The sequence below is a fragment of the Plutella xylostella genome, chromosome 20, assembly GCF_932276165.1.
Source record: "Plutella xylostella chromosome 20, ilPluXylo3.1, whole genome shotgun sequence".
Taxonomy (NCBI): Eukaryota; Metazoa; Arthropoda; class Insecta; order Lepidoptera; family Plutellidae; genus Plutella; species Plutella xylostella.
In genome coordinates this window covers 5248590-5273580 of record NC_064000.1, presented here as the reverse complement: position 1 = coordinate 5273580, position 24991 = coordinate 5248590, and the positions used below count along the sequence as shown (strand labels likewise).

Here is a 24991-nt window from a genome sequence, read left to right as displayed (position 1 = left end):
GTAAGTACTTCTTTATAATTTACTTTCGTTTTTTCTTAACTACCTACTTTTGTTTTCCACTGTACAATTTTGAACTTTGTTTACCAACGCATGATCATGTCAACAGCTGCAGAGACAACATGACCTATTCCAGCCTACAGCAAGTAATGAACCAAAACAACATATAACAAATTCATAACACTAATTTCCGAACTGTTTTTACGAACGGCCGTCGACCTGTCGACGAATCGACGATTCGGCGGACTTTTTTTGACATGGCTTCATTATTTTGACGTTTCGATGTCAATGAGCTACGTATTTCCTTGAAAAACGTCCTTTTTTCCTTATTTTTCATTGATTTGAAAGTGTTTCCTCATAATTCACAACGCAGTTCGTCAAGATCAAGCAACTGAACGGCGTGAAGTGCCAACAATCTCCTGAAATTCCTCGAGAACCATGTGACACGAATACGAAAAAGGGCTTCCAGACCGTCAATGTGACAGAAATGTTTTCTGCCATCGGGTCAAGAGAACGCCACCGCGGAGCTGATACGAGCACGACGCGTGATTGCCGAGCAGCGATCTAGTGAACGCGCGTCAAAAATGAGCGCGAGATGTCCAGCCCGCCAGCCAACCCTAGCGAAGTGGAGGAGGGCGGCGCTGCGGCCGCGGAGGAGCCCAGCGGGCAGCAGGCGCCCGCCGCGCCGAAGACGTTCATAGCGCCGCCCGCGAGCCAGCTGCCCAGCAAGCTGCAGTACGTGGCGGTGGGCGCGCCGGGGCCCAGCGGCATCAAGCAGTGCTTCCGCACGGTGAAGGCGGCGCGGCGCGTGCCCACACTGCCCCCGCGCGCCGCCCCCGCCCCCGCGCCCGCCCCGCGCCGCGCCCGCCGCGACCGCAACAAGCGTCACGCCTGCACCACCTGCGACAAGCGCTTCTCCAGCCCCGGCAAGCTCAGCCAGCATGTCCTCGCACACACCGGTGAGCTCCCTTTCTCTTGCGATCTATGCGAAAAGAAATTCAACTCCAAATTCAAACTTGTCCGACATAGCCTAATCCATAGTGAAGCCCGCGCCTTTGCTTGCACAGTCTGTGGGAAGACATTCAATAGGAAAGATCATCTCACAAACCATGTACGAGTACACAATCCAGTCAAAAAGCTATTCTCTTGCGACCGACCAGACTGCAGGAAGTCGTACACGTCTCTGCTCAGCTACCGCAAGCACGCCGCCCTGCACTCTGCAGAGGAAGGCAACTTGCAGTGTGAAATATGTGATGATACATTTAGTACCCGCCAAGAGATAGTTTATCACCTCAAAGTCCACACTGGTAGTAGAACAGTTAAGAATGAAATGGATAAGAAGTTCACATGTGATTTCTGCCAGAGACGGTTCTTCACAGCCAAGGATGTGCGGCGGCACCTTGTTGTACACACGGGGAGAAGAGATTTTTTATGCCCTTATTGCCCTCAAAAATTTGGGCGCAAAGATCATTTAGTAAGGCATGTTAAAAATGCACACCCTGAGGAGTCATGGAGATCAGCAGCAGTTGGAACATCTAGCGAGCCTGCACTTCCTGACCCAACCCCTGAAGAAACCTTTCCTGATCCCTTTTCTATTGAATCATCTTTTGAGATGTGGAAGCCAGGTCAAGGTGAAGAATCAGAAGCGGGTCGCACTAGAGTTCCTTCATCTGAAATCATAGTAGAGATGCCAGAAGAGCATGACATCAAAGATGAACCTTTAGAAGTTAAACTGGAGGACTCCATAGAGATAAAGATTGAAGAGCCAGCATCACCAGCCTGTGAGTTATTGCGTGTGGATTTCCCAGTAGTGTATATACCTCAGTACCCGCCGGCTGCGAGTGACTTGCCGTTTATGACAGCAGCACCGCTGGTGGAGTCCCTAGAGAGTCACATATTGGATCCCGGGCTACTGCTGGATCCCGGGGAGGGCCCGTCGGGGCTGTCGAGCCAGATCCTGCGCGATCTGCTGGAGGGGGAGTACGGGGCGGAGGAGGCGCGGGGCGAGGGGCGGGAGGGGCGCGCGCCGCAGCGGCTGCCGGCGTTCACGCAGGCCTTCCACACGGCGCAGAGCCCCAAGCCGCCGCCGCCGCCGCCCCCGCCGCACTAGACCCATCTCAACATATGCTACCTCATCAAGTAAGGGTTTTGTAAAATATAGTAATACAAAGAGGACTCTTAAATCTCTCAAAGTCGTTGAGACGATTTTGAAATTTTGCCAAATGTTGTATTTTGTACTTTGAGGTGTATACCAAAATATTTCCGAATTCTACATGAATATATGATCTAGTCGTGTATGTGCTTTCGGAATTGTATATTGTTTATTTATAGCGTTTGCGTTTATGGAGTGCAATTGGGACCAACTCTATAAGCTGATGGATACCTGTTAGAGTAGTTTGATTAGACGAATATCTTGTTACTTTCTGTAAGGGCCTAGTCGTTTTTAATATTGATCAAAATCAATACGAATATGGTACAGTAGTTACTTGTATGTGAAGAAAACGTTTAACACACGCTGTGACTATCCTATTGAAAGTAACGGGATTTGAAGTTATTACAATAAATAATTCAAGAATCGCATTTGATTTGCATTAAAATGAGAATGATTGATATGATGATGAGTTACAAATTACGATTCGAGCGTTTTCGGAATTATTTATTGTTAAGACTCGATTTAAAGATGCAATAGTTTCCTATGATGAAGCATTGATTAAATAAATAGGAGATTTTATAGTTGATGGGACAAAATTTTCACTGCCATTAATCTATTCTAATATGCTTTAGAAGCGTCATATAGTCTATTAATATCTATTGCATCTCCCCCACCACTTTATCGATCAGTTATATCAGAATTATATGAATGTATTTCCTTCTGAAGTAGCATGCCATTACAATATGTTCCGGAGATGCATGCTACTTCGATGCTATACCAATTGAGGAAAATTTTCTATTCGATAATTCTGATTAGGCAAAACATAAGATCTGTTTAAGCTAAATGGATACAACATTATTTATAAGTTTAGGTATGTCTTAGGTTAGGTTTTAAATGAGTATCGAAATCAGCGAATCGTAAAAGTTTAACTCGTGCTATGTTCAAAATACTTATATGTCAATGTTCATAACAATAACACGAACAAGTAGGCAAGTGTTAGAATAACAAAAAAAATGAGTCGACACTAAAATCCGTAAAAAACTTACTGGCTTGATTTTAAAACTACCTGCCTACATTGGTACCCAGTTACGCTATTCATGGGCCAAAAGTTCGCTCCTTTCGTGCGGTCTAACTAAGCTATAGAGATTGGCGATACATCTAGTTTTCTCGATACATCGTTGTGCCTTACCATTTCGAGATATCGAGTGAGGAGTGTCGATCAATGTGAAGATAGACTGTGTTAACAACGATACCGTAAGTAGCAAACTTTCGTGACATGGAAAGCCCCCGATTATCCACCATTCTATTTTAGTTAAACATAATACCTCAGAAGCATGCTGCTTCCTTAGATTTAAGAAAAATAAATAAGAAAATCGTCTAATGAGCAAATAATGAACCTTACCTACCTTAATTTAGATCACATTGTAATTTTTGCCGGCTAGAATATGCACATAGTCGTAAAGATCCACCCTCTTCTGTCGGCAAGTTTGAAAACTCTATGCCACAAACGATAATCCCCTAACTTCGTAAAATATCAGAACGAACACTGTATAATGATAATACAATATAGAAATGTGTACCACGTTGGGTGCCAAAATCTTTGCAATTTTGTCAGTCGACATAAGTATATTATATTGCACCAGCCGGGCTGTATCGGTACCGCTAAATGTAAAATAAAATGTTTGCTCATTAGATACTTATAAAAAATTTGGTTCACCCTACATTTAAACTGGATAAGTAATTTCAATGGGTACAATTTACTTATCCAGTTTTTAAACATTTCATCTTCATTCAAATCTTATATTAAAAACTTCATTAATTAAGATATTAAGATGGAGGCATTTCTTTAAAAACAATAAGGTATAATTTCACACATTGCCAGAATTATTTTGAAATAAATATACCTATATGTAGGGAAAATAGAAACATGCAATTAAATATATTGGGGAGTGTAGGGATGTATCAGATTTCTGTATTACAAAATGGGTTCTACTGTCGAAAAGGCATCAAATTTTCAAATCTCATTCCTGCCACTAAAGCACTCCGTTTATTTCTAAGTTCTAAGTTTTATTTGATAAAATAAAATTAATATTACGAAAAAAAAACGTCGTCTGAAATACATGGAAGTAGAATTTAAGAAGATTGAAAAGCTTAAAGCAAATGAACATGTAAATATTTCTAATCTTTTTAGGTTAATAGGAATGTAAAAAAACATCTACCTCATATAATATGTTTAGAAATGTTAATAACTATATTTAGGTTAGTGAGAACTGTATCTATGGTGTTCTTTTTATATTTTTGAAACACATCGCACCACTTGTGGGTGGTTTACATAGTTTAGTAGTTACTTGTTGTGTTAAACATAATATTAACGATTAAAATTGTGTGCTGCAATATCGGAATATTTATAAGAACAGGTATTTAATACTTATATGTATACAAGAAATAATATCCAAGAAAAACTTTAAGTACATATATTTGTCATATATTGGGATGTAATAGGTTTTCAATATTTCTGTAAACATCCAATATCAAATAAAATTGTTCTCATTAAGAAACAATATTTACTAATAACTGTGATATTTCAGATATTACTCAAACACTTTTTAAGCGCAGATTCGATTTAGGTATTTGGAGTACCTAGTTAAGTCGGTTTTTATATGGTTAACGGTGCTACAGTACAGAATATCTATTGAGAAAACATAATCCATATTTTTTATCTTAACATAACCTGATCTACCTTTTAATAGTTGGTCAGTCAAGGTGTAATATACAACGATGTGTAATGCAATGTATTTTTGTAAAGTTTTTAGAATATAACTGTTTGTAAATAATAATAATATCAAAGACTTCCAACCAATGTATGTTTGATGCTTAAATTCATCCATTATATTTATTTAGTGGTACGCGTCGGTTAGAGGACGGTAAAACGATAGAATGTACCTAATGGCTTCATTATGGCACTAAGTGTCCTTTTAAAAATATTATACATAATTATATAGCTATACACGTGTTTATATATTTCTAATTGATTGCATAATTATGATTGTTAACTCTTTAATTATTACCCAGTTTTTAATGATTGACAAATTATGAGTTTGACTCTATAAATTTGTATTATTGCAAATAATTGGTAATACCAAATACTTTTGTATTATTATTGTTGTAGTTTTTTTTATGTGTTTCAATAATGGGGGAGTATTGATAGTTGCAGAGAAACAATATACGTAAAATGGTACATAAAAACGGGGCCTTAAAAAAGTAGAATTCGAATTATACCTATAAGGAGAAATATTTTTAGAATTTTATAATGTTTAATAGAATGATCTATTTTTGTTACGCTTTACCATTAGTATGGCATTTTATATAAAAAAAATGAAACATAATAATTGAAAGGAATTTCATGTTACATAACTACCAAGTTTAATTTTAGGGTATTTTATTGTATTAATGCCCATTTGGCATTTAAAAAGCTGTATGTGTAATGTTGAAATACTACTTTTCGACTTATATCAAAAATATTACAGGTCTATATATTTATTTGTATAAATAAAAACCTTTATCATTGGAATGGAGTAACGCTTGGAAAGAAGTATTTAAATTACAAACGATTGTACCTGGTTTATAACAACATGATGTAATAATAATTGGTCTTCATTGTAATAAATATTTTGAACAAGAAATATTGTTTAATTTTTGTAAAAAATATGGAGGCGGTTGCTACGTAGTATACATACCTACCTACGTAGAGTACGTAAGAACTTTTTGTTTATTAACGTGACATACTTCTGTAATTTCTTAGTACTAATTAAATCAAAAGAAACCGCATGAAATATATTAACTTTATTGCTGATCCAATCGATTGAATAACAAATAACACATAGACTTAGAATCAGTAATTGATAACAGAAACGCCTACCCCACGGTAAGTAACATAAATGAGGAAAAATGCACATTTTCATAATAATATATAATAATAACACAACGAAAAACGTTTATACAGTGATAGTCTGCGCCGCTTAAACCTCAGTCGAAATAGAACTCAACATTTAAACAAAAAATACTAAAAACTTCAATAAAATGTCACAGTTAAATCGTTATTATTGTAAACATAAGTTCTTATCATATCAGCTTACTCAGCGCAAACCATCGGCTATGTAGTAATAACACTATCATAAAATTTACAGATATTCATTTTTAATATACAATTTGGTGATTATGATTATCAAAATTGCCTAGACCAGAGTTTGAACTAAAATTAAATTGTACTAAAAATACTAACACCATCCCATTTGGCCGATCGGTCACCAAAATTAACTTTTCAGAACTATTGTACAGTTAAGATTTGGAACAAAGAAAACTGATAAATAGCCACCGAGAATTTAATTTCGGATCGTCCGTAATTGAACCATAGAGTATATCACTTTAATTTTTACAAAGGAGGCCACTATCCTAGACACGGTTCTAAAGAGGCCGTCAATGTTTCGGCCTATAAATGCACAAACACCAGTCACCAGAATTCAGGAATGTTCAGGTTTAGCCAGCCGGCTCGCTTGTCGCAACCTATGAACGAATTGGAAAGCTACAAGGAATCATTTAACCGTCCGCCGTTTGGACCTTCGATATTTGCCGGACTTCGGCTTGGCTTTTAGCGATATGCTGTCTAAGTTTGGCAGTTCCACGTCGTTAGAATTGGCCTTTTTGTTATGATGGACAGGATTATCATTGGCATCATGATCGGAGCTGTCGACGCCATTCTCCATTCTAATAGTATTAGTATGATTCTGCTGAGGGCTCACACTCACATCCATCTCCTCATCAGAATCCTGATAGTTGCCATTAGGTTCATGCCTCTTATACTGCACTTGTCTGTAACTTACATCATCATCCGACTCCGTTTGTTTTCTGCCGCGTCTATTGAAAATATTCTGCAGTGATTTGTTCTTTTGCGCCATATCATTTATATTTGTCTCTGAAGTGGACTTCGCGCAGTATTCCTCTTTGTCCGACTCGGACTGCTTCCTGATTGGTCGGTGGGCCTGTGGGCGGGGCGCGGGGGCGGGGTCGGCCGGGGCGGGCGACGGCCCTGATAGGCGCACCTCGGGCCCGCCTCCGTAGATCTCTGTGAAGAACCTCCACAGTTCTTCGCTGAGCTGCGCGTGGTCGGAGCCTTGTTTCAGGACGAAGGTTGTCACGCCGTCGGTCTCCTGGAAATTGTATTAAACGGTTTTTGGTGTTGGTCTATTTATTTTATGCTACATAGTAACACAAAAAAACAATATTCAATAGTAAGTATTCTATTGCGTAATGAGAGTGATGGAACGGAGAGCGCTCCTCTGTACTGCACGGATACATAGGTACTATACTATCTACTCCCGCTCAGATGGCTGATCTCAATGAGATTGGCCGCCATGGTCAAAATTCGGCTAGGAGGACATTATTAGGTACATATGTTTTATCAATTCATTACCCGCCATTAATCCTCCAAAGCGACCCCCACCACCAACCCTATCCAGCCCACTAGAGGGCGTCCCACGCCACCCCACTGACCTGTTTAGTGACAATCCCGTTGTTATCGACGGGCGGCGGCGGCTCGCGCGTCTTGCTCCTCACGAAGGCCTGCCACTGCCGGAACCAGTGCATGCTGATCGCGTACACGGAGCGCGGGCGCTCTTGCTCCTGAAACGCAATAGTTATAGTGGGTTAGGAGGACGCTGCGGTAGGTAGTTTATATGGTAAGGTAGACTGAGAAGACACGAATAAGGGGTAAGGGATTAGCTGAAAAAAGCATAAAAGTTTAGGGTTTTATAATTTAAAAAGGTAGGTAAAGGTATGTATTGTCACATACAAAGTGTCGCCTCTACCGGAAACTAGGACGAAACTTTCGAAAGAAGATGTACGCAGATGTCGGAAAGATAGTAAAACCTGTACTGTAATAAAAAATACAAGGACAACATTACAACGCTAAACCTGGAGGCTGACCAGATGGGCCGAATAGTTTTGGGCCAATAACCCTTCAATAAGGTTTCAATAACTGTACTTACCGATAATTGGTAGTTATTTTCATACTATTTTGACACATTAAAGTCAAAGTCAAAGTCAAAGTCAAAAATTTTTTATTCATCGTACAAATATAAAATTTTCTGATGAACGTCAATTTTTACAAATTACTCTCAATTAAATTTTTACAAATTATTAACAGTTACAACCTGCCAAAATCGTATGAAAAACTACCAGTCATCGGTAGATATTTATTGAAACTGGCAGTTGAAGTCATATCTTTTTGACCTTCTACGGTCTTGTGTGTTACATACTTTGTAATATCTCCATCCAGCCTGCCAAGCGTAAATATGTATAGCCATAACCCTGAAGGCAGCCCATGTCTTTTATTGTACTATTTTCCAGACTAGAACAGCCGATGGATCCGCTTGGCGAAGAAAACAGAGGAGTATCTAGAGCTGACCGCCAACCTCCAGTAGAGACACTTGATGTAGTAGAAGGTCTATGTCCTACAGTGGACTATTTATGTGTCTGTTTGTGTGTGTGTGTGTATATATACCTGGAATATAGCATGTAGATCGTAGAAGGCGGCGAGCTCTCCCCCCCGCCGCGCCCGCAGCCGCTCCGCCGCGCGCGCGCAGTGCCCGCACTCCACTATGCGCGTACACGCGGGGCCGCCGCCGAAACTGGGGACGGTAAAATAAAAAGGTTGATTGTCCATCTTACTAATGCTTTTTTGACATTCGAAATCCCATACATTTTTGGTGACTGCAAAGGAAAATTACGAAAATTAAGCTACACAATTAAGAAAAGGAAGCTGCAATACATAGGCAATATAATGCGCAATGACAAATATGCTGTGGCGGACACCTCGCCCCACAACCAACAGATGGCGCTCGGAACGCAACACACCGCAAATGTATGGAAGCGAAGCAAATCTCTAAGATATCCTAGATCGCGCATATAGAAGAACCCACTGGCTACAGAACCTCGCCGAATGGTTCAATATGTCCACCATATAGAGCTATTCCGAGCTGCGGCTTCCCGGGCCCAAGAGGCCATAATGATAGCCGACCTACGATAGTACATGGCACCTGAAGAAGAAGAAGCAAAGGAAAACCTACTACTATGTACTTACCAAACGTAAGCAAACGTCAAAACACTATTAGTAAGATGGACAAGGTATAATATAGTGTATTAGGGTGGGTTGTTTTATCTGATAAACATTTATAAGCCCGCCATATTGCTAATGTGTCTAGCCTCAAAATAATTAAGGTAGGAGTTAGTTATGTACTAGGTCTTCGGCGATATACGATGTGATTAAATGAATGGTAATTGGTAATTAAGATGAAAAAAATGTTCTAGTACAGTGTGAGTGAACTGGGCGGCGAGTGCGTCCACGCTACACTACAGTCTACTCCAGTGTGAGTGAGACGCGGGTGACTCACGTGCGGTACAACAGGCGCCAGGCGGGCGCGGCGAGCTGGGCGGCCAGTGCGTCCACGCTACACTACAGTCTACTCCAGTGTGAGTGAGACGCGGGTGACTCACGTGCGGTACAACAGGCGCCAGGCGGGCGCGGCGAGCTGGGCGGCCAGTGCGTCCACGCGGCGGGCCCGCTCGGGCCGCACGGCGCCGTGGGGGCACACGAAGTCGCTGTTGTCTATGGGGCCCGGTTCCGCCCAGGTGTTGAATCTGGCGGGTGAGAGGTTGAGGATTAGGGTTTGGAATGAAGGTTACTTGGCATCAGAGGCTAAGGGTTTGGGTATACTGACAGGCGACGCACTGTGTGATGTGTCATGTAGATTTGTATTAAAACCCAGTTGCCCGCAGCTGTCACTTTCTGAGGCTATACTGTCAAACTATGGCATTGCTATAGCAATTTAAGGTTATTTATTGCAACGGCGTTAAAATTTCACTTAGATTGTGGTCATAGAATTTTAAGGAATTATTATATTATCATCTATCAAGGATATATTTTCTGCTAGAAAATATAAATGAAACTTACTTGACAATCCACTGTTTGGAAATGTAATATCTAACTTCGTTGGGATCGACGGGTGTTGATTCTATTATTTCCGCCACTTTTCGCCTTATCGCCTCCATTTCAGGATTCAACTTTCTGTGAACAGAAGTTAAATGTTCAATGTTTCAGCTGAAAGAGCCAGACAAAGGTACGGGTGACAGTTAGGGCGCCTTCAAATTAGTCGCTAAGTGTCGCGCGGCTGCAGCGCTGCTGCAGCGCTACAGTCGCGCTGCTGTCTAAATTCCATATAAATTATTAACGCGCGACTGCAGCGCTGCTGCGGCGCTGCAGTCGCGCATCTTTTAAATTACAAAATTTATATGGATTTTGACAGCAGCGCGGCTGCAGCGCTGCAGCAGCGCTGCAGCCGCGCGACAATTAGCGACTAATTTGAAGGCGCCCTTAGGTAGCATAAGACGCCCTTCAGACCGCTCGATCGTCGACGATGTCATGTGTTGATGTCAATGATAATATATGCTGTCGTCAAACTTAATTATATACCACGCAGATATAGCAGACGGACTCATATAATCGCTGGAAATCACTCAAATCATAGCTTCGTAGGTATATACTCCTTCCTACAGACTTACAACGGTCGCCATTTTCATCTTGTTTCTCAAACCGCAGGCGTTGCATCAATGAATCTCTGCGCTTTGTCACATCAAGATTAGTAGCCTTTTACGAGCACCTATATACCACTGGTGTCTGTGAATCGTGGGACGCCCCTCACCTATAAAACAGCACATAAGCCTCATGAGCGGCGAGTTGCGCGTGAGTCACTCGCGACACACTCGCGTCGTCGAAGCTGTACCACTGGTTGTCATTTAGCGCAGCGCAGGTGTAGTGGCCGCCGCCGGCTGTTCCCGAGTGGCAGATCACTGCGGCTAGGGAATAGCGGGTTATCTTGGACGTGCACTCTGAAAATGGGAGATGGGAATTTTAATGTTTACAAAGAAAGAATACATTTATTTGTACTTACACAAAAAATTATAAAATTTACAAGGTACAAAAGGCGGTCTTATCACAAAAAGCGATCTCTGCTCTGTTTAATATACTTAATGTATTGACGACCGGAAGACGTTATTAGTTATCAGGTTCGATCCCTAGCCCGGAGATATTTGTTTAAAGGGGTACGGCTTGGTCGTATTTGTTTAGACTTTTATCAAAATGATGGTTTTTAAAAGAAAACAATAGATAAAAAGGCCAAAGGTAATATGAATCCTATTCATATCCGAATTCGTATCATTCTGCCATTTTATGTGTAGCGTCGGACACTCCTGTAGGCCTAATAGAGGTTTGATAGTTTGCAGAAAACCACGAAACTACAAAGTTTACATTTTCTCGCATACAAAGTAGCGCCTCTAGCGGAAACTATCATGAAACTTTATACAGATGACGGAAGAAAGCATAAACTTTTTTGTACGTAAATTACCAAAGTCGTAATATACATACGTGGATGTCTATAAGGCGCCAGATCTAGCGATGTCGTCGGGAAAGTGACCGCGGCGGCTAGTTTAGAGCTGTACGCCAATTCGTGACGGAACCTCTTCAGGTGGATACAGACGACCTCGGGCAGCCGGACGAGGCGCGAGATCTTGACGCCGTTGCGGAGTTTGCTGCAGCGGGAACAACTGTGGGGGGAGGGGAGGGTTAATTCGGGGGTAAAGGTAGGCACTGGAGTCAGAAGTTAAGTGATATGTAAGAGGACTAAAGTAAGCGACATAAGTTACCAGAAAAGCTTTGTGAGTGGGTGTAGCAGAAATGTAGCGCTTTCAAATGTGTCAAATTCCATTTTAATTATCGATTAAACGTTGTTTCCTAAGATGCGCTAACACCTTATACATGTAGCCGGTAGTGGTTGGACGAGGAAGGCCGAGAACAGAGTGTTGTAGGTCACATTGAGCGTTAACTGCTGGGCATAGACCTCTCCAAAGATACACCACAAACTAACCTCAACACTATTCTACTCCTCAGTTTTAACATTCATTATCACTGGCCTCTAGGCCTATACCAGTAAAATTTGACACTATCTAAGGCACTTATTTTGGTGGCTGTGAAGCCCTATTCTACACTATCTAAGCCACTTACTTATTTTGATGGCCGTGAAGTCCTACTTTAAAGCGTTAAACTATAACATAACAGTAGAAAACCCTCACATACCTATACATATTATCCCCTTTAAGCTCGTCAGCGCTGAAGAAGGCGGCGAGACAGTCCTGCAGCGACACCACCGGCCCGTAGAACCACGAGCGCAGCCAGCCCAGCACCCACCATAGCTGCAATAATACACAATAGTATTAGGTGGTTGCGACATGTATACTCCAAGAAGCTTCCAAGTCATGCGTGAGAACTGTAATAAATACAGTAGTATCATGTTGTTGCGACATCTATACTTGATACGCGTAAGCTTTCGATTTCATATACAGGGTTATTTGTAAGTAGACCTGATCCTTTTAGGAGGTGATAAAGGAAGGCCTTCCTGTTATGTATAGAACTTGCGAAGATGTATCACAAAACGGGGTAAATAGCAATTGCAGTGGAACAATAACGATCTTCGCTCGTCCGTATTGGTGACCTCAACGGGGTATGGATGTTTCTACAATGTATGATATAGCGGGTGACACAGCCAAAGGCTAAAGATATTTTAGTGTGGAATATTTTTAAATACTGTCAAATCATGACGCAAAAAATTCAAACGTAGGGTTTTAAAAGGATTATCAGTGGGATTGATTATTTACCCATGAGTCGTGCTCGGGCGCGGTCATCTGCGTGGCGAGCACGTGTTGTTTCGCTTGCAACACTGAGTGAATGAATGAACGAGTGAGTGAATTAATGACCGAGTGAATGAATCATTACCCAGGAGTCGTGCTCGGGCGCGGTCATCTGCGTGGCGAGAGCGTGCTGCTGCGCCCTCAGCACTAACTGAGTGAATGAATGACCGAGAGAATGAATGAATCATTACCCATGAGTCGTGTTCAGGCGCGGTCATCTGCGTGGCGAGCGCGTGTTGCTGCGCCCTCAGCACTAACTGAGTGAATGAATGATTGACTGAATGAATCATTATCATTACCCATGAGTCGTGCTCGGGTGCCGTCATCTTTGTGACTAACTGAGTGAATGAATGACCGACTGAGTGAATGAATCATTTACCCATGAGTCGTGTACAGGAGCGGTCATCTGCGTGGCGAGCGCGTGTTGCTGCGCCCTCAGCACTAACTGAGTGAATGAATGATTGACTGAATGAATCATTATCATTACCCATGAGTCGTGCTCGGGTGCCGTCATCTTTGTGACTAACTGAGTGAATGAATGACCGACTGAGTGAATGAATCATTTACCCATGAGTCGTGTTCAGGAGCGGTCATCTGCGTGGCGAGCGCGTGTTGCTGCGCCCTCAGCACTAACTGAGTGAATGAATGATTGACTGAATGAATCATTATCATTACCCATGAGTCGTGCTCGGGTGCCGTCATCTTTGTGACTAACTGAGTGAATGAATGACCGACTGAGTGTATGAATCATTTACCCATGAGTCGTGTTCAGGAGCGGTCATCTGCGTGGCGAGCGCGTGTTGCTGCGCCCTCAGCACTAACTGAGTGAATGAATGATTGACTGAATGAATCATTATCATTACCCATGAGTCGTGCTCGGGTGCCGTCATCTTTGTGACTAACTGAGTGAATGAATGACCGACTGAGTGAATGAATCATTTACCCATGAGTCGTGTTCAGGAGCGGTCATCTGCGTGGCGAGCGCGTGTTGCTGCGCCCGCAGCACGGACAGGTGCTCGCGCGACGGGATCGGCAGCGACAGGTCTTGGAACGTCTCCACTCGAGTTGATACCTGGAATGAATGTGGGGTTTATTAATGGTGCATCTGCATATACTTATTGGTAATACGGTCTATTGGATTGAATCATAAACACTATTAATTTAGGTGTCTAAATGGTGATTTCCAAGTTTTTTCAGGGGCTTTTAAAACTCAAATCTTCTTTTTATCGCAGCGGTGACAAACATAAGAGAAAGACTACAATTTTTCACCATGGAAAAAGGATTGGCCACTCAGATAAGCGGCAGTCGCGGATTGCCCAGAGTGCTGCGCCCATACTCAAATTTAAAACATATTGGTGTCCTAATAACACACTAATGTCGAGTTGCAGGACTTTTTTAAGCTAATGTCGGCATTAAATATATGTCTGCGTACACATTGATGAAATACATTACATTCATTTGTGCATCTCAGCCTTAGCCTATTCTATGATCCCTGTAAAACTGTACAAGAGCTATGTTCAACTCACACAATCACATAATGAGACAGAACTACCTAATACTAAGTATGTTCAACTCACCCGATTACATATAAGACACTGCACGGACGACAGCAGTTTCCCGTCGAACACGTCGGACACGACGCTGCGGTAGCGCGCGCCGCCGCCGTCGCCGCCGCAGCCCGGCAGCTCTTTACTGAAACATGCCAGTTGCCAGCGTATGTCAGAAAAAATCCGTGTGTAAGCTTATCGTAAACATTAAAAAGTCCACTGGCAGATCTTTTACTGTGCTGCATTTAAAATTGTTAATAGTTTGTTATGTGTTAGAGAGAAACGGATCGTAAAAGGTTTTAATAATTACTATACTCTTTATTTGCAACCAAAACAAAAAAATTAACAAAGCGAAAAAGGCTACCGGTTTAGCATCATCACCAAATACAACCATGGATGGAAGATATTTTAGTAATTAAACTCGTGAATAGTCCAGCTGCCACTACGCCGGCTCGTTATCGACGCAAATAAACGTCACTATAACGCGATTAGCCATAAATACGGCGCTGTTATTAGTGCGACGCGCATTTAACGAGTATATCGACGTCAATAACGAACCCGTGTAGCGGCCGCTGTGTGTCGAATATTCGAGTGCAGGACAGCCACGTGATGGCGACGGCGCCACAACGCGAGTATGACACCATACGGGAAGCTAGAAAACCCGTCGAGCATGGAGTAAGTGCAAGCTAATAACAACCATCCTAACTAATATTATAAATGCGAAAGTAACTGTGTCTGTCTGTCTGTTACTCTTTCACGCCAAAACTACAGAACGGATTTGAATGAAATTTGGTATACATATGGTCTAGACCCTGAGAAAGAACATAGGCTACTTTTTATCAAGGAATTCACGGGAAAACTTTTTAAGGCGAAGCGAAGCTCGCGGGAACAACTAGTTACTAATATACTGACGTGGGCGGCAGCTGCGAGTCGCTGGCGCTGGAGCAGGTCTCGTATCTCTCTTCAGCGTCGGACGAGCACGAGAGAGAGGACTCCGAGCCGATGTCGACCCGACTGTGCTCTGTGGGGGGCAAAAACATAGGTTATAGACAAAGTAATAAGTACATTAGGCGCAGCGCTTATCAATAATTAATCATTTATCTTATTGTAGTGTTCGTAAAGTAAAGAAATAACCATAATACTATGCATAGAATATCAGCTCTGTATAGTATTATGGTTATTTCTTTACTTTACTAATACTAGAGTAAGATAAATTATTACTAATACTCTATGAAATGGACGCTATGGACCAAAATGTCTGAACATAAACATTATTAATACAGCAAACGCGCTATAAAATATATTTTAATCTGAATATTTGCTAGCAAACATACAGTCAGGAGCGATTCAGCAACACATTCAACTTATCTGACTGGCTAATCCTTTCGCTAGTTTGCTTACAATAAAGCGGAATCTACTTATTCTCAGCGTGTCAGTGACAAACACTACAGGATGTTGAAAAAAAGTATTTAGCGAGCCGAAAGGGGGTTATTCTGAATACCTTTTTCCCCATTAGTCACGTACGTATGTGTAGTGTAGTGTACCTAGTTGGTCTGCTGCGTGCCTTAGGACTAAATATCTCTTAAGACTATCTCTTTAGTCGCCTATACCTTTCTCCCCATTAGCCACATGTGTATAGTATGAAGCCTGCTGAGTGCCCGCGAAGCTGGCGGAGCGCCGGTGCCGCGTCGCCGCGCGCGGGACCGCGCCGCTCTCCGAGGTAGAGTGGACCCTGGGGATAGATCAAATCACATCAGCTTTAGAACTATGAGTCTACTTTAACTACCTCGTGGATTAAAATTACTCGTAAGTAAATACAATAAACCACAGACTAAGTAGACTGTGACATAGATTGAAAAGATGTAATCAAAAAATAAAAGCTTATCCTAAATTATAACGGTCTTATTCATAAAAAGTTACGGGAGACCTATAGGCCTGCTATAAGCAAATGTCAAAAAAACTTTATTCATAAACGATCAATAGCGCTAAAGAACTCTCCAACTGATTCGTAAAACCTTGATATGCTAAAGTTGGCTGGACCCTACTAGACACCTTCCGTAAACCTCCTCTTGTACAAAAACATGGCGGCCGGTCAACAGCTGTTCTGGTTTATTGACGATTTGACATTTGTTGTGAGTTAATATTTGCTGAAAATAAGTTGCCATGGTAACGTAAAAATTTAATTTTTTTTTTGTGGGTTTTGGCTTGGCCAACTGCGCCTTTAAGCCAACGTAAACTTTTTTAAGTGCCGCGCCGTGGCTAACATAGATAATAGAGATTGATAAATGAATGAAAGTTTTCGCTATTTTTGTTTATGGTTTCGTCGGACCGGCAACTTAATAGGGTAAATGTCAAAATGTTTGGTCTGTGAAATCTATTAGCATCACTTTAGTTATTGAAGGTCTACGGAACTATTATGAATAGAGATTTTTACGAAACCTCAAATAGGCTTAATGTGTTCCGTAACTATTGAGCTCAGTAAACCTACTTTAAGGTTTTTTTATGAATAAGACCGTAAAACTATATTCAATAAATTTCCTCTTATCGACCTGTATTGTATACAGATGTCTCCTATCGGCTCAAACGTTACTTTGTCATTTCATTTATCAGCCAACAATAATTAATTTCATTTTATTCATTCCCAAAATTACCGCAAAGTCGCCTACTATTTGACACAGCCTTTTTGCAAGAATCGCGCTACTCAGTCCTCGGCCTTTCCCATCTATTCCTTATTTTACTTATTTACTAATTATGACATTATATCCCATTCCACGGGGAAAGACATCTGATACAACAAAAACTACCCTTATTCGAATGTAAAAGGGTTCTGTCTGTCTTTTCCTGTGGAATGGGATATAGTCATTATCACTCACCTAAAATACCCGTCGGTCCGTTCGCTGTAGCTGGAGGGCGCGGGGGACTTCCGCCGCATGCGCGCGAATAGAGGCGCATCGCTCGCTGGAATAATTAACACTTTAGTTTATATAACACATCGTGTCATAAATGAAGAAAAAATTGATACACATGTTGCATTTATGAAGGAAGAAGATGATGTATCGCGTAAAATCCGTTTCGCCGGTTTTACCGTGTGAATTGCGTCATAAAAAGTGGTATATAATTATGTGAAACTAGGCTTCCTAAACTAAATTTTATAAAAAAAATCGAACTATTTACCCGTAAAAGACTATCAAATAGCCATCCATCCATAGTTACAAAATAGGAGGTGCTTTCCGAAATAGTCGAATGGTGTCGCGCGGTTTTGTCACATTTAGTTCTTAGACTACTTTTGTTACTCTATCAAAGGACAAAGTAGGATGATTCTTCCGAAATAGACCAATAGCGGTCGAGCGGAATAGACCAACAGCGAGACGCGGTTTTGACCCATTCCGTATATTAATGAATATTTACCTCCGGACGAAGCGGCTCTTCTCCTCATGTGTACGTTCTTGGTTACTGTGTGGTCTCCATCTTCTGTGTTCAGTTTGTCTTGTGACGCGTCGTCGTATACCTGAAACATCGTCGATATAACAGTAAATAATCCACAAGTGGTTGACTCGGCTCCAAGGTTATTCAAATTATCCTGTAAGAAATTCATCGTAAGCGAGTTTAGGTAAGAACGCGGTGACGGAATGGTTTAAAAGAAACAGGCATAGAGCACCAGCCAGATGGTCAGACGACATCTTCAAGGTTGCGGGTTGATGACAATCCGTAGTGGGTCAGCATGGTGGGCAAATGATCAAGCTTAGGCATTATTTGTTTAGACCTTACGAGATTATGCACAAAGGTTCCATTCGAGGGGATCCAGGTAATCACAGATAAAAGAGTAGCAGGATGATACATCAATAAAGCTATTTATACTCTAACATGAGTACATGAACAGCGAAAAGTGGGTAGCTAGCTTGCCAGTGACCTCTGCTCTGACTACACCTTCGGGGATGACAGTCGTGAGCAGATGTATTGTTGCATACAGGATCTCAAACTACAACATGATCCTCACCGGCTCCTTGAGCTCCTCGTGCAGCTGGTCCAGGAAGCAGCGCAGGAACTCCTGCGTGTCGTGCTGCTGGTAGCCGCGGAACATGCCGTGCACCTGCGCAGAGGCTTTATTAGCGGGGGGATAGACTTTATAATTATAAAAAGGAAAACTTTCATTTGAGTACAAATGTACAGCGACAAGCAGGCGCTTGCGAATCACCACTGACTCGGGGATTACAGTCAAGAGCAATGTGTATGCTGTAATGCGTACTTTGCAGACGCCGATATAACCATACGAACAAGGATATAACCATATATAAATATAAATTAATGTAAATTTAGATTTAGAGAGAATAGAATACTCACATTTCTAATTCCGTATAAAATTCCGCTGGGTACTACGTAGCCTCTAGTTTTTCTACTCCACATTTCTTTTATTAATTTTTGGTATGCTCTGAAACAAAATATTTTTGATTTAAACATAGTACAATTTACGACTCCAATTATCAAGTAATATTAACATAACTTGTGCACCAGAGTTCCACACCACAGCAGCATATCAATGCAGCTTCAATGCGGTCTAAAAATACACATGCATTCCCCACATAAACATTGCCTTTTCAAGCAAATAGTATACCAATTAGCCTGCTTTTCCTATTCCTCGCTAAAACAACACAATAAACAACAAACCTTATAACCATAACAAACTAGCAGCCCTCTTATTCATAGAAAAGTTATAGAACGACTATAACTTTTATACAGTTCAATAGCTAAAATGTTCTACTTCTTTTCTATGAATAAGGGGGAATGGCTACACATACCGACTAAGCTCCGGCTTCTTGTCTCCGGCAGCAGGGCCACTATCCTTCGCTAAATCAACACAATAACAAACCTTACAACCATCACAAACAAAATCTAGAGTTACCGACTAAGCCCCGGTTTCTTATCTCCAGCTAACAAGGCGACAGCGGGCGCGCAGTTCAGGAAGTACCCGGCGAGCGGCGGCAGGAGCCCGAGCTCATGTACCACGTGTCGCCATGTTTTATTATTACTTGCCATTCGCTTGAGATGCTTACGATGGTATTTGCCTTTCAAGCGTACGGTTTACCGCACAACACAGCAGCATATCAAGGCTGTTTCAAATATGCAGCTTAAAAATACTGGAAACACATGCCTCCACCATAGACACATTGCCTTTTCAAGTAAATAGCATACCTGGGATCTCAACCCTCGCTAACAACACACCTTGCAACCATCTCAAACAAAGGCTACACTACACACGTTTTGAAACGCTGGACAGCAACCTTTGTTTGTTCTGGATTGTAATATTTTCTGTATTTTGTTGTTGTTTCTTTCTTTCCACTCACCGACTAAGCCCAGGTTTCTTGTCCCCAGCTAACAAAGCCACGGCGGGCGCGCAGTGCAGGAAGTACCCGGCGAGCGGCGGCAGGTGCCCGAGCGCTTGTAGCGCCGCGTTCATGTAGCACGTGTTGCCCATGTTCTGGAGACCCACCAGCCCTGGGGAGGGAAAGGGATAGAAATATAATACTTGTCTGTAGTTTAATTTATATTGGTTTTGTAATTTGTTTGGGAAAAGTTGACGAATTGGCAACCCTGGGTCAGCGTGGTGGACTAGGCCTAAAAACGCCTTCCTTAATTGGAAGGAGACCCGTGCCCAAGCAGTGGGTACGTGATGGGTTGTGATAATGAGGGTAAGTGCTCGTTAAAAGCCACTCGGTCGCTATTGCTCACTGCTCTCTTAGGGGCCGTCCATTAATCACGTGAGGTAGTTTTTCTCATTTTTTCACCCCCCCCCTCCCCCCTGGTGATATTTGGTGAGGTTTGGGACCAACCCCCCCTCCCCCCTCTGGATCACGTGTATTTTTTTTGAAGTATATGTAAAGGCAATTTTTGACTAGAAAAAAAATAGGTCATACTACAAATCGTTAAAATTTTTGCGCCGTCCAAAATATCGGTTCAGAAATACCTAATTTTTGACAAAAAATTAATACACGTGATGTCTAACGAGAACCCCTCCTCCCCCCTCGTGATGTTTCGTGAGGTTTTCAGTACCCCCTCCCCCCCCTTTTGAGCCTCACGTGATTAATGGACGGCCCCTTATCATTCCTTCATAATTATCCATGCGCAGACTACCGCCATTTCTAGTCACCGACCTGAGCTTTCGAGGACCTAGCAGAGGCTACCATTGCCAATATTGCAATTACTGTCTTCTCGCCAGCAACTAACATTTTTGTGCTGTTTTTGTATGTGTGTGAAATAAATTTATTTTCTTTCTTTCTTTCTTACATGAAAAAGAGCAAAAGAATGTCCAATAATTTTCCAGAAAGTTTCTCACCTCTCGGCCGCTCGTCATCCTCCCCATAATCCGTGTCCTCAGCCTCGTCATCATCATCAGCTATGGACACGTTCATGGCCACGGTGTGGTCGAACCCGAGCCGCGAGCTCGACCCGCCCACCGCCGCCTCGGGGCTTGACTGTTGGGGGAGGTGATGGATTAATATGGGGTGGTATGTGATGACATAATAATAAAAAAACGGATGTGTTGCCAACCACAAAACTCGAAAACACCTAGTACAATGGAGGTATCTGACTACAGTTAGTCGGAATTCTCCAGAAAAACGCCTTTAAACGTAAGCGTCCACCTTTCGACATCGTACGCATCGCATTCAGTTCTTTGTATAGAAATACACACATCGACATTGCCGGCACATTTATGACAATCCTTTCGGTGCGATAAGTATAATATGACAACAAGTTCTATACTGACCCGTGAGTGAGAGAGCGCGGCGCGTATATGCACCTCTCGCTCGCACGCGTAGCACCACACCCGCTCCGTCGATACGTTCATGTGCACGCAGTGGGAAGGAAAGTTCTGGAAAAACGGAAAAATATCAATTTTAATAAATATGCGAGGACATCTCACACACGGCCATCCGACCCCAAGCTAGGCAGAACCTGTGTTATGGGTGTCGGACAGCTGATATATTTACACAGATACACTTCTTCTTCTTCTTCTTCTTCCTTGCCTTATCCTTATTTACACAGATACACATTAAATAGATAAACGACAACCAGACAGAAGGCAAACACAGGTGCTCTAAGACGAATGTTTGCCCTGGGCGGGATTCGAACCCGCGTCCCCAAGCTTCGGAAACAGCTTCACTACCGCCTAAACTACGCTACGGTGCCGATTTATTAATCTTCGCAATACTGGAAAAAGTAATTACATCCCAACGACTATTTTATCATGCGTGGAAACTGAAGTAGTATCGTATTGTTTAGTATTTTTCAGCGAAATTTCGAGATATTAGTTTTTTTAGGCAGTCAGATTAGCGTCAGTTGCTGACATCACGAGAGGCTCTTTTAATACATATAAGTACTGCAAAGTTTTGCTTCAGTTTATACTATCATATTTTACGTTAATCCCCATTCCTACTTATATTTATATGTAAACATCGAAATAATTAAATACGGGAGAAGATTTTTTTTTTCTAAGTAAACTTACGTTAACTTACTTATAGGCATGAGTTAAGAACTCTAGTGTGCTTTATGGATCTAAAACTATCATTGCTTATTGAGTAAACTATCTACTTAATGTGTCTGAATTTTCTTAACTCTTTGATATAAGACACCATTGCATCAGCCCCATTCCAGCATCATGTTTATGTTTACAAGTTTTGTCGTGGTCGTAAACTATGTATTATAGCGTCAGTCATAAAATTATGATTGACTTCCATTACACAGTTCATAAAAATGGTGTTGACATTTAAAAAACCGAAGGATACATTAAATATGTAGGTAGAAGGTAACTTTACTTTAATAAAATTTACCTATTGAATATTAATCATGGGAAATCCTATACTAATATTATAAATGCGAAAGTTTTTGAGTATGTGTTATTGTGTATGTTTGTTACTTCTTCATGTCAAAACGGCTGAACCGATTTTAACGAAATTTGGTATGGAGTTAGCTGACACCCTGAATTACCACATAGGGTACTTACTTTTTATCGCGGAATTCCCACGGGATAACTTATTAAGGTGAAGTTCGCGGGAACAGCCTAGTATGGACATAATTATGAAAAATAAAGTGCATAGCGAGGTCGTACTTATTATTTAAACTCTTTCATAATTAAAACCATAATGCATAATTAAATAAAGAGTCCCAATTAATTATACAAAAGTAACTAAGTCAGTAACAAATAACATATGAGTGTCATTAAATACATGTTCAAGTGGATTTCATTAACATAAACCCTTTATTGACTCTGACCAGGGCATTATCCTCCCAATGTGCCAGCTATCTCAACTACCAGTATCCTTTGACATGCTAGTAGGAATGAAAGAAAGCAATCACTATATTTAGCTCAAAGCTACAGTCCACTCAGTGAAGGTACAAAGTTCAGCGGGCATGAATACACAAAGTAAATACCTAACTTAATCACGCAATAATATAAACACACATCCTTATTGAGCGAATAATGGCTTTTGTCAGAAACTGACTTGCGTATTTCACACTTTAGATCTGTCCTTTGCTTTGAGTCATAGTGGGACCTAAATATAAATCTTACCCAGAAGCACATAAAGCGGGATCAATTATACTCATCACTTTTCTGTATATTTTTTTACTTTACTATAATATATTACTTTCTCTCTTTCATCCAAAGGTTTTCTGGTGGAGATATCTTTGAGCAATTAAGCCACCTTTTGGTACAGTTTTATTTGGTATTTCTGTTATGGTGCTAACAAACAGAATAACATAAGCATAGGTATTAATATAAGCAACAAAGAAAATGTTATTGTTGTATTATTATTGTGTTTTATGATGCAAAATATATTGGGTGTTTCATCACCCAAGAAGCATTATCTACACGAAATGACTTCAAAATGGTGCAGGGTCAATGACTTAGAATGCTTTGACGCCGAGGATTTCAGGTTGTTGCATCAAGGGATATCCCTAGCAGGGCAGATATTTGTTATCACAAACATTAGTTCTCAAAGCTTGGGTTTTTAATGTGTATTGTGTCTATAAAAAAAAAATGATTTTGACTCTACTTTCATAAAAACATATTTCCTTAGTTTGTCTTTAAATTCCTAATTTTTTTTCTTTTTCTGAAATCCTACTCACCCTCTGATGTATGGTGCTGTGGTCGTTCTTGACCTCGGAGCACCCCACATGGTGGCAGTCCGGCTGCAAACATATCCACAGGTTGGGGCCCGGACACCCGCAGTCCAGACATGCCAGCACCTACACAACAGGAAACAAGGATGACATCAAATTATGGTGAACTTAAAAGCATTAAACAACTCATGTTTTGGCAACCCATTCATAGAGTTTGATATATATTTAGCTGTGTATGATGTCTTTTGCCTAGTGCTAGACCTTCATAGCACTAGGCAAAAGACATCAAGACATGACAAAAGATATCCGTTGCTCTTGCTCTCCAAGCCTTCTTGCGCCCTGTGCTAGGCTTTCTGTGATGTGACAGGTTCATACAGCCCACTGGATCAATGCCTTTAGGTAGTGGTGGTTGCATGAAGAAGGCAGCAGACTGTGATGGTTATATGGATCCTTAAAAGATGTTGTTGTGCCTTAGAAAATACATTAAACAAAGGTATTGTGTCAAGTCACACACATACATACACAATAATGAAGGGGTAGTCAGAGGTGAATTCATTGATATATGGCAGGATTGGAACCCACAGCCTCAAGAATAGCCATCAGAGTGACCTTAAAATTTCTTAATAATAAAAAGATTTTATTTTAAAACTTTTCAGTGTAACAATAACATACACATTAACTATAGACTTTAATACTGTTATTTATTAAATTTTAGGCGAGTTTGAAGATTCTTTCTAAAGTTTTTTTACTAGTAGTCAGAAAGTAAAGTTTAGAAAAATATGGTAACAAATAGGTATACTATGCAATCACGCAGCATGAAGGTATGAAGAAACAAACATCACGCCAGCACGGCCTGTAATACCACCCGGCTTAGCCATTGCACAATAACAAACGGTTTAAACATTAATTAAGTGCAAGACAGACATCAACATTTAGGTTAGGTTATCATTAAAAACGTACCTCCTTCGACTTCCACAGCTCTGCTCCGAGAACATCAGCAAGCTTGTTCAAATGATCACATGAAACACCTTTATCCATTGTATAATCTAAGATTCTTCTATAAATTTTAATACGTAAATAAGATTTCAAGTTTACTGATTCACCATAGTCTTGTAAATAAAGGGCATAGTCACATTGCACCTAACTGGGAAGAGCTAATTTTGTCAGGAAATAAATGAAACGATCGAGAATGGGAATTGGGGGGAAACATTTCGCAGGAAGGCAAATAATTGAATTAAATTACAGAAATTTTCTAACACAAAACCTTTCGTGACGAGCGAAAAGTCAGTGAACAACCATAAACAATATAAATTTTATGTCAACGATTGCCAGGAACAAAATATAAATTAGGTATACACACACTGGCTTAGTAATAAGGTAA

The 24991-nt window shown here is 41.1% G+C and overlaps 2 protein-coding genes across 3 annotated transcripts; one reads left to right on the top strand and one right to left on the bottom strand.

Moving 5' to 3' along the window:
• Positions 1 to 229: 229 nt before the first annotated feature.
• Positions 230 to 6519, top strand: LOC119691644 (oocyte zinc finger protein XlCOF28). The gene has a single exon (XM_038109469.2). It carries the CDS (start codon positions 593 to 595, stop codon positions 2105 to 2107), a length of 1515 nt encoding a protein of 504 aa, XP_037965397.2. The 5' UTR covers positions 230 to 592; the 3' UTR covers positions 2108 to 6519.
• On the bottom strand, positions 5978 to 24925 carry LOC105384676 (ubiquitin carboxyl-terminal hydrolase 33). Of its 2 annotated transcripts, XM_048628160.1 has the most exons (22): positions 24571 to 24925; positions 23617 to 23736; positions 21257 to 21361; positions 20825 to 20963; positions 19836 to 19986; positions 18835 to 18922; positions 18491 to 18583; positions 17902 to 18001; positions 17367 to 17451; positions 16104 to 16225; positions 15406 to 15514; positions 14524 to 14638; positions 13917 to 14018; positions 13032 to 13058; positions 12336 to 12451; positions 11628 to 11806; positions 10906 to 11092; positions 10158 to 10271; positions 9701 to 9844; positions 8709 to 8835; positions 7700 to 7828; positions 5978 to 7356 (listed from the first exon to the last, which is right to left on the bottom strand). In XM_048628160.1, the coding sequence occupies exons 1-22, from the start codon at positions 24646 to 24648 to the stop codon at positions 6742 to 6744; spliced, it is 3045 nt and encodes a 1014-aa protein (XP_048484117.1). In that variant the 5' UTR covers positions 24649 to 24925; the 3' UTR covers positions 5978 to 6741. The 2 variants fall into 2 exon arrangements, with proteins under 2 accessions (XP_048484117.1, XP_048484116.1); XM_048628159.1 differs by lacking the exon at positions 13032 to 13058 and having other exon boundaries at positions 13890 to 14018.
• Positions 24926 to 24991: the final 66 nt, after the last annotated feature.